The 10,549-nt window shown below is 37.6% G+C and overlaps 1 protein-coding gene across 1 annotated transcript; it reads right to left on the bottom strand.

The window, feature by feature from the left end:
• Nucleotides 1-3,071: 3,071 nt before the first annotated feature.
• On the bottom strand, nucleotides 3,072-10,169 carry LOC104220836 (WPP domain-interacting protein 2-like). Its single transcript, XM_009771799.2, has 3 exons — nucleotides 9,836-10,169; nucleotides 8,606-8,900; nucleotides 3,072-4,262 (listed from the first exon to the last, which is right to left on the bottom strand). Exons 1-3 carry the CDS (start codon nucleotides 9,845-9,847, stop codon nucleotides 3,532-3,534), a joined length of 1,038 nt encoding a protein of 345 aa, XP_009770101.1. The 5' UTR covers nucleotides 9,848-10,169; the 3' UTR covers nucleotides 3,072-3,531.
• Nucleotides 10,170-10,549: the final 380 nt, after the last annotated feature.

The following is a 10,549-nucleotide window of genomic DNA, read 5'->3' as shown; positions in this document are numbered from 1 at the left end:
TGCTGATTACAATGATGTGGTGTCGAGGGGGAGAGACACCAGAAAATGCTGATTGAAATGTTTGATTGTTTGGTCCCCCTTAATAATGCTTAAAAAAAATAAACCAACATTACAAGACTAGTCCTAATAAAGCTGTAGAAGCACACTGAAATGAAAATGATGTAAACTAGCCTATGATTACAATGAAAAGGACTTAGATTATTACAAGGAAAAACTAAGTCCGATGGCAGCATCTTTGTCTTGCGGGTCAGGGTCTGCGCGCGCGTTGCTGTGGGCGCGCGCGACACTTGATGTGCTGGCCTGAGGCTGGGCACTGGTGCTTGGCATCAGGGTCTGTGCGCGAGGCGCTGTTGGAATGGGCCTGCAGCTGGGCGCTGGCGAGGCATCAGGATCTGCGCGCGCGGCATTGTCAGGGCGCGCGGCGCTGTTGTCAATGGCCAGCCCTTGGGCGCTGGCGAGAGGCATCGGTGGGGCGACAGAGGCACATGCGCGCTTGTCACTTGGCGCAGCCAAGACCACGGGGCCGACCATGGCGCTAGGCATTGTGAGGCTTGCTAGGCCGCCATGGGGCGCGGCCAAGGGGTCATGGGGCATGTCTGGAAAGCAGCCCATGACATAACTTATGATTAAAGGGATTACACATGGTGGAGTTACTCCTATTGGAGTTATGGTCTCCCATAACATTTCTCTTCTGCTCGTGTTAATCTCCATTCCCTATTAGAAAATTATCGTAATGTTTTAGGCTATAAGCGTGAAGCCAAAAAGGCCACCAAAAGTTAAACTCTTTATACATAAATTTCTAATGTTTAAGAATTAAAGTGCGAGAAATATTAGATTGATGTTAGCTAATTGTCAAGTCCAATTATAGTTTACAGGATTGGAAAGAGTTAGCTCATGCTACAGTACTTCCCTTCTTCTTTTTTTTCCAATACCGCGCACTTCCACATGCTGCTAACCCAAATGAGATAAAACTGAGAAGGTTGAACACTTGAACTTATCAGGTGAAAATTGATTTCAGTTACTTACAAGCATCAAAAAATTAAATATTATCATAAATATAATAACAACGACCCAGTATAGTCCCACAAGTGGGATCTAGGTAAGATAATGTGTATACAGACAGTTGTTTCCAATAAACCCTCGCCTCAAGAAAACAAAATATATATATATATATATATATATATAAAGCTGGGAATATGAAAGATGATGTGACATCTTCCTATGCCCAGCAATTGTATTTATCTATTTTTTCCTTTTTTTGGACAATTTTTCATTTTTATTCCCTTTTCTTTATTTTCGGCATTTATATGCTTTGACTAACAAAAATGTAACTGTCCCTCTTTAATTTTTTCCACACCACGAGTCGCTGTTTTGCTTCTCTCAATTAATAAAAGTAACCGACGCTTTCAACCAAAAAAAGTAACTGACGCCTTCCATTCTTCGTTCTCTCCCTTACGGTTGTCGCATCTATTTACTGAAAAAAGAAGCCTTCATCTCATCTCATTCTTTCTTCTTCTGTCGTTGATTCTCAATTCTCTCAAATTTTTCTCCTTCTCACGTGATTGTCCAATTGTTGATTTGTGAATGGATCTCTTGATATTTATATGCAGAGTTTCTTGCTTTTTAGTTATCCTAATTATGAGTTTATATATTGATTTTTAGCAATATTTTGGGTATGATTCTGCATTTTTTGGATTCTCTATGGGAGCCTTTATGATGTCACTCCAGTATTTTTCTTTTTCTATTTGGTTTTATTCTTTGTATTTATAAGAATAGTAAAAGGAGCTAATCAAGGAAAAGAAAGTGTGTGTTTTATTTTGTAGTTTTGCAGAAGTGATTGCAGGAGGAAGATCGGGAATATGACTGGTGTGGAGACTGGAGAGTAAGAAAATTGGAGAAAGATTCTTTGACAATACTTTTGATGAGGTTTTGCTAAAAAGAATAGATATGATGAATAGGGAGATAGACATAGAAACAAGGTGAAAAGAAGATGATTAAGGAAAAGTAGAACTAATCGTTTTATTTGCCAAAAAAATGGGCTCATATACTGCTGTATTTCAACTCGCTTCAACTTTTTCATGCTTCCCCTTGATGGTTCTGTTAACATATTTTTTGCTCAATTTTAGTGCTTTTTTAATCTATTAATTTTGAATCTAATGTTTTGTTCTTTGATTGGGTGGTGATGAATTTAGAGGTAAAGAAGAGTAATAATATCGGTTCCTCCATTAACATAAGATAAGTGTCACTAAAATTGGTTTTCAGCCATCGGAAATAAACTAACAAAATAGTTAGAGTGTGGATTTCTGAATTATGACGCTATGTGGCAACAGTAATTCCTTTAGATCTGTTGAGACAAGCAAAAGTATCTTACATGGTGAGTGATCTTGGGTAGCAGGCTTAATATGGTTTGCTATCATACCGAGTCTTTTTAATATATATCATGATTAACGTTATTCACTCTTAACTGGTGATTTAAAGTATCAGCTGTGGCATTTTAATTGCCATTTTAATATCACTACTTTATACCGTTTCTGATTGGTGGTTGAAAGTATTAACATAAAATGTTTAACTAAGAAATAGAAAGGTCATAAATCAAAAAAGAACAAACAGGAAAAAGCTAAAAAAAAAGGAACAGGTGACAAAAATGCAATTCAGTGGAGTGACACCGCTCCTTGCGTCCCACTACTCACTTATTTCCTTTGATTGCTGTTCTTTCAGTTTTAGATATTTTTGTTTCCCATTTCATTTTATGTTATTTGAATTTAACTAAATTTTAAAAAAGTCAAAAGTTCTACCATCTAATCTAAATGAAATAAATATATCAAAATATCTGAGCACATATAATTAATAACAAGTACAATAAGAATCATATATTAAAGTTGCACATAAGTGTTGCACACATATTCTTTTTATTTTATCTTTTAATAAAAAAATATGTAATGACAAATGCGGTACATCTAATAAATTTTTTAGTGTTTGTAACTTAATAAATTATATAAAATTAGTTAACATATCATGAAAAATTTCGTATATTCCATCTCAAATATAGTTATAGCAATACCAATGACTAATTAATACAACCGTGCAAAGCGCAGGCTACTTCACTAGCATTATCATAAATGTTACACAAAAAAATAGAGCCTGTATTTGAATGAAACTTCACCTTTCAAACAAATCCCATCAGGCATTCATGCGTTTGGGCATGACGGAAAATGAAACGTCATTTTCTGATAAGTAAACACTAGAAAATGATGGATAACCAAATACCCCAAATTAAGAAACTTTTAGGAGCTTTACAACCTAGGGTACCTCCACAATTACCCGATGATCAAAATATCAACAACGCCAGCATCCCAACGCACGAGCAACCTAATCATCTTCTATGTTTGCTGCTAAAATAAGTTCAACAGCCACTAGCGGAAAAAAAAACCCAGGTGTTCCGTCTATCTACAAACATCTAAAAGGAACTAATATTGCTGAATGATGGTAACAGCAACACAAAAATTGGAAGCAAAAGCTCACTTCTCAAAGTTACGTAGGTACAACTTCAGCATCATCAGGTGAAATCTGCAAGAGAAACAGCCCGACTACCAGCAATACCAACTGTATTAAAAAACAGGTGCTGTACTTCCAGACTCTCTTCTGCAGTTTTAGCATTTCATCTGTGCTCATGATATCTTCACAGCAATTTTCCAACTTCTTAGCCTGTGTTTTAAGCGTTGCAGCCTTTGATTCTGCATCTCCAAGATTTTTCACAACCTGCGCTTGTTCTGAAGCTAATGTTTTTTGTTCTTCCAAGAGCTTAACTTGTTTAAATGCTTCAATTCTCAACTTTTCGACTGTTCTTGATATAGTCAAATATTGTACTTCAGCTTCAATTTTCTGTCTGAAGAGACCCTCAAGCTCAATTTCAATATCTCTAGCTCTCTCATGCGACTCAATTCCAACACTCTTTTCTTCCTTCTCTGAGCAATTACTTAAGATGGATTGCAGTTCGGTAACCCTGGCTTCCTTAAACTTAACCAGCTTAGCTGCTTCATACAAGTTATTTTGCAGCAGTGTCACATTCTGCTTTAAGCTAACCACTTCAGTATCCAAGTCAAAAGAATGTTGCATGCCATTCCTGGATTGTGACGGCTCAGATGTGCTCGGTCCTGGGAAATCTCCACCACCTGAAGTGAACTCTGAAGGTATTCCAACATCCTGAAGTGGTTGGTCAATGATAAAATCTTTGTTTCCAATTTCTCTGAATCTCCAAAGTTCTGCGGAGAAAGTGCATCAACTAAACTAACGCAACTGGATAATGAAGCTCCAACGAGTAACTGATTTCTGAAAATAGAGAATGAACTATATTTCTACCAAATTTGTTAAAAACAAACATGGGCAACCCTGAGGACTATGCTAATACAAACAAAGGAAAACCCAAGGGCAGCTCGGTGCACTAAGCTCCCGCTATGTGCAAGGTCCGGTGAAGGGCCGGACCACAAGGGTCTATTGTACGCAGCCTTACCCTGCAAATCTACAAGAGGTTGTTTCCACGGCTTGAACTCGTGGCCTCCTGGTCACATGACAGCAACTTTACCAGTTACGCCAAGGCTCCCCTTCAAACAAAGGAAAACCAAATGCAATGGAAAAATGAGAGTGAAACAAGCTGGTCAATGGTTTCAAAGTCCCAAATATGCCTTTAGATCCAACACTAATGACTTCAACACATCCTTACATGGAAATAAGATGGTGAGTTAACTGAGACCCTGAGCTACTTAGGCCTCTGTCCACTAGATTCTTTGGAAACAATGAAGCCTTCTCATAACTATCAAGCTCACATAGCACTTTTTGCCTCTGCATAGTCCACTTTATCTACTGTTTCAAAGGAAGACCTCCTTTGATGTGGCAAGATTGAACAGGCAAATTAAACAAAATAATTGCAGAAGAATCAACCAAACATGTGAACTCATCTTTTATTTACTTGAGAGTGTTCTATAGCCAAATAAGTCACTTTTATAAATCATAATTAGTCCATTTGTGCGATGAAAGATCATATCTACTACATTTTCTTAACATAATCGTTTTGATTTGATAATGACTAGTTCAGATAGAAAATACTAATTTATAATTTTAAACATAATAAACTTTTGGTTCATCATGCTATTCCTCTTGTTTTACATACAGGTAAATTGATCTTTGCAAAAGGTACTTTAGATGATGGTTCAAAATTAACTCTAGATGAAAAGGATCCTTTCTTTTTATTGAATCCGCGCACACACAAGAGGGAGGGAGGGGGGGGGGAGAACTATCCAAATTACATGGCCTTGTCAGACAAGTCCGTGAGAGGAGGGGTGGGGGAATTGACAAGCTCAATAGTTCTGAGAGAAGGGGGGAGGGGGATGGAGGAACAAGATGGCTGAATCATCTAAGATGCCACAGAAGGCTGGTTTTTGACCTATCACATCACACAATGGAGGAGTTCTTGGAGCCAAAAAGGGAAGTTGAAATCTCAATGCCATGGTAACGTCTCTCTTGCATAGAGCCCTTAACAGAACACCAGGCTAATACTACATTAAGACCCGAATATTCACTAAGCAATAAAGTAAACCCTCAGCGGCCAGATCGTGGGCATGAATGCCATTCTTGCTATGGGGTTGCTAACCCCCAAGGACAACATTCAAGACCAATTGTAGCCCAAGTACGTTACCAAGTGCAGTTCAACTGTAACAACAAATACAGACTCCTAGCATTAGAATTGCAGTGCTTATGAAGGAAATATTATTCAATTCTCTCACAGATCCCGCACCAGCAACCTGCAAGTTAAAGTGCTTTACAGAGGTAATCTAAGCTTTCAGAGATCCTTATTTGCAAAGCTTCAACTTGCATCATGATGTTGATCCATATAGATATTTTAAATACCAAAGGTCAGATTTTCAGAATTTGATTCTTCCTAAGTGAGGAACCAAGGGAGAGAAAATTAAGATTTTCAGCCTGTGGAAAGAGGGGGGGATCAATGAGTTAAGTAGTTTCGGGAGAAACGTAGCGAGGGGAAGAAGATAGCTGAAATCATCTAAGAAGCCATAGAAGGATGGTTATTGGCCTGCCACGTCACACAATGAAGGAGCATATATCCATGCTTGTCAGAGATAAATACATGCATAGACTGGGTTGGGGGATAAGCCAGGAAAAATATTGGACGATGACAACCTTATTTAAAATGATACTCCCTCTTTTTTATTTTATGTGAATCTATTTGACTAGGCACGAAGTTTAAAAAAGAAATGAAGACTTTAGAAACATGTGGTCCTAAACACGCCATAACATTTGTGTGGCTACAATTATTTTAAAACTTGCGATCTTAAAACTGTCATAGTATTTGTATGGCTCTAAAAACCTTTCATTAAGGGTATACCGGAAAGTTTAAATTAAATGGTTTCCGAATTTAGAAAGTATACATTATTTTTGGAACGGATTAAAAAGGAAATAGGTTCACATAAACTGAAACAGAGGGAGTTCAATTGGCATAAACTTGTGCTCCTCGCTGTTTGTGCACATGCTTTAAGCTGAAGATTTGTTCCTTATTTATAACAGCAATCAGACTATTGCTACAAGAGATTTATCAAACGAATCTTCTGAAACATTTTTGAGTTTTTCATAGGGAAGTGGATTAGGTTATTGATTATACCTATGGCCTAGATTCAGCAATACAGGACATACAGTCTAATCAAAACTTGACAAAGCATAAAAACAATCACTGGACTACGGCACTCTCCAACCGCAATTAGAAAGGCCAGTAGGCTATATATTTAAGCGGAAGGTACTTATAGCTGCAGTCACAACATGGGGACAGCTACAAGAAGCTTCTTTTTCTTTTTTCTTTACTGATAAGTGTCTGCTGGACAAGTGTGAAAAGCTTTGGAGGCCTAAAGTAAAGGCTATGGAACACAGATAAATTGCATTTTGGTCCATCAGGAACTGCCCAGTGTACTTTCGAAATCTCTTTTATGTTTCATAGTGGTTAAGTAAGCTGCAGTTCTGATTATATTTATTTCTGATTTTACAGTTCCGCATTCTAAAGTAATTCACAGCATGTTGTAGAAATAGGTCTTAAGTTAAAATATAGAGATCATTTGATTCGTGAATAAAGAGGTGAATACCCTACTTCTAGTACAAGTTTAGCTTTAGCATTTTCTTAAAGCAGGAAACACTATCAACAAAACAAGGCAACAAGTTAGAATTAAGTTTAATGTGTTTCCTTCTAGGAGTCTGATAACTTGCTCACAGTACTCAAAAGATCTAGCCTAGGTGCTAATTTTTTTAATAGTTCCCTATATGGTTGACTTGGTATTACAAGAATTTTGAGATAATCATTTCATTTTCCCTCATGTTCTTTTTTTCCATTTAAATCTTTCTGCTGCTGGAAAACCCTGTAGTTCCAGCTCTATTCATCCACTATATGAGCCTTGTAACTCAATATTATTCCACTACCCCATCGTGAGTAGTGATCCACTGACTTATCCCAAATTTTCACTTCCCACCCTATCCTACAGCCAATAACTAAAATAAAACAAGGGCTCTTTATAGGGCCACTTCTCTCCCCACCTAGTGTCAATTCTATAACCACCAGATTATGCACTACTCTTATCCCAAATGTCGATCCTGACATCTTGTTAAACCTCTTCCTCCTAAGAAATCCCACAGATAGAAAAATTTGAAAGCATTCACTTTTCTTCTTTTCCATGTACGTACCAGAAAAAATGATCTAACCCCGAACTTATCATACCAACTTTAAAATGCTGAAGAATCACTTAAAGGCCAAATGAAGAGCAGGAAGTATACAAAAGTTACTATAGAAGGTGAAGATATGAAAACCAACTATAGAATACAAATGAATAATATATCCTTGAAGAGGAAGCTAGCAACACTAAGATCTTCCAATAGACACATAGTAGTTCAGTTTATCAACAGTACCTCCTGACTTATTGGCTTGCGTTTTATTGTTCCAGCAACAATGCTAATCACATATTCTTGTATAATATCCAAACTTTTCAAACATTAAATTGAAGTTCAATTAAACTTGCAATAACAGGAGATAAAAGAGGCTGTTCCAGATGCCAAGCACACCCAACTTCCAGCCAAGATATTTTTTTTTTATAAGAGGAGCACCCAACTTAAAGCCAAGATATTAGGAGCTCAAGTCATGAACGGGCGCAAAATGGCAAAGGGCCGCTGCTTCCTCTTGGGCAGGGGAGTATGGGAAGGTTTACCATTTTCAAAAAATGAAAAATAGCAAAGGGGAAGAAAGACAAAGAAAAAAAGGGCATAAAGAAGCTGTCAACTAAGAACTCTGATAATTTCCACCTTTCTATTCCTTTTTGAAGTTCACAATAGACATTATTCTACGCGCTACGGGTTTGAAATAGATTTAACCAAAAAGTTATCCAATTCATGCAATATACTGAAGATGCAAGCATAACTAATCATCTCCATGAAGAAATGCATCAGCTAAGTAGAAGTACTTTATTGGAATACTCAACAAGAACTACAGACCTATTATTGGAATACTCAACAAGAACTACAGACCTATTATTGGAATACTCAACAAGAACTACAGACCTACCTCTCTCAAGTGTTTCCTTAACAGCCTGGAGGGTGGAGCTTGGATCCAGCATAGGATCGTGATCTGTGGATGAGCAGTGATTCTCGCTCTTCTCATTCTTAACCTCCTGAGATGACTCAGCAGTTAGATCTTCTTGAGACACACCTCCAACCTCCTTACCATTTTGTCTGTCAAGATCAGCCTGAAGTTCCTTATCAACAGGTCTTTCGCTATCCTGAGCTTCATTGTTCAATTCTCCATCATGATTCATTGAATTTCCACCTTCTGTACTGTTGCTCGTTGACGTATTACTACCCTGCACAAAGAGAAAATTGGAGCTTCGTGAGTCAGATTCCAAGCTCGAATGAGAGTTTTCCTTCTCGATTTTGATCTTTTCTCCTCTAGGCTTTTTATTAGTATCAGCCCGACCCTTCCCCTGATGAGTTTGTTGAGCTGGAATACTCAAGTTCTTCCTACTCAAACTACTTAGCCCATTCTTATCAGATGCATAACCTATGTATAAAGGTGCTTCGTGCCTCGCCTTACTAGCTCCAGCTGCAGTGGAAGACTTGCAACTTCGATCATCACTCTTATCCGAGACCGTCCAACCAAGAAAAGGTGACCCCATAGCCATCCTAGGATCATCAATTAACAAACCTTGCTTCTATATGACTATCCTCATCCTCGTACACTTCCCTCTTTTTCCTTCTTTAATTCTTCAAGCCAGACCCTTTAGTTGTCAGTGAGCATTTCTCTATAGTCTCAGTTCCTTTACATTTTGCATCATCCAAATTATTAGTGCTATTCACAATATTACTAGGCCCATTATTTTTAATTCAAGCACTGAATTATGATGTTCCAAGTCCATCATCACAATAAGGAATAGGGAAATGACTACCTAGAATAAAGAACATGGAAATACAAGCCGAGTCCAAGAATATCAGCTATATATTGTGTAGGGCTTAGCATTTTTTGGGAGAAAATGGAGAAGTCAGATCAAAATCGAGAACAAGCAACCATCATTCCAGCTCATGGAGAACGAATCTAACAAAATTCTCAGTAATATCAATTAAACATGCTCGTGTTAATACCAAGAGAAAAACAACACATTCATTGAAATTCAATTCATTGCAATTATAAATTTATTACTAGAAAGAAACTGAAACAGAAATGGGGAGTCATAAGCAAGATGATTTTACGGTACTAGTTAAAAAGGAAGAAAATGAAACGAAGAAGAGAGAATTGTCGTACCTTTTCAGCCATGATGGTTAGTGGATTTGCAGAAGGTGGTGGTGAAATTTGAAGAAGCTGGGTCAATTTGGAAATTTGTAGCTGCGAAAATGGTAGAATGAATAGTTAAGAAAGCTGACTTTTAATGGGTTAATTAGAAGATAAAGGGATTATAATTGGGACGTGGAAGAGGAAATGGAAGAGGAAGAGGCAATTGTTTAAGATACTTTGATCCCGAAATCCCAAGAATAAAAGTAGGGTGGTGGCACGCAAATGGGGCACACGTGACTCGGGAGAAAAGCAAAGTTTATGTTTTGCTGATAATTTGGAAACACTCACCCACATAATGACACTACTACAAAACAGAAACTCTGAATTTACGATTTACGAGGATTCTCAGGAGAAATTCCCCTCACGTTTCAACTCTTTCTCCCAAACTACTTATTTGAACACCTTCATTTCATTCTTACCATTTTAATACTAAGTCATCCATCGGCACTTAATACATGATTCTAGAAAGAAATAAGATGATTATTGTTCTTCAAGAGAAGATAGGGTGCGCAGTTGCGAGGTTGCGCGCTTGCGGTGTTCTGTTCGCACATGCGAGTTTGAGATCTAATATGAGAGGTCACTTTTGCGAGGGCACGTCTATGATATTTGGCTTAAAGTATATGTATTTATATGCATGTTCCCTCACATTTTACTCATATTTCGTGAAAATTATATGTTTAATGT

Source organism: Nicotiana sylvestris, chromosome 6 (assembly GCF_000393655.2).
Source record: "Nicotiana sylvestris chromosome 6, ASM39365v2, whole genome shotgun sequence".
NCBI lineage: Eukaryota > Viridiplantae > Streptophyta > Magnoliopsida > Solanales > Solanaceae > Nicotiana > Nicotiana sylvestris.
This window is presented reverse-complemented; position numbering and strand designations above follow the sequence as displayed.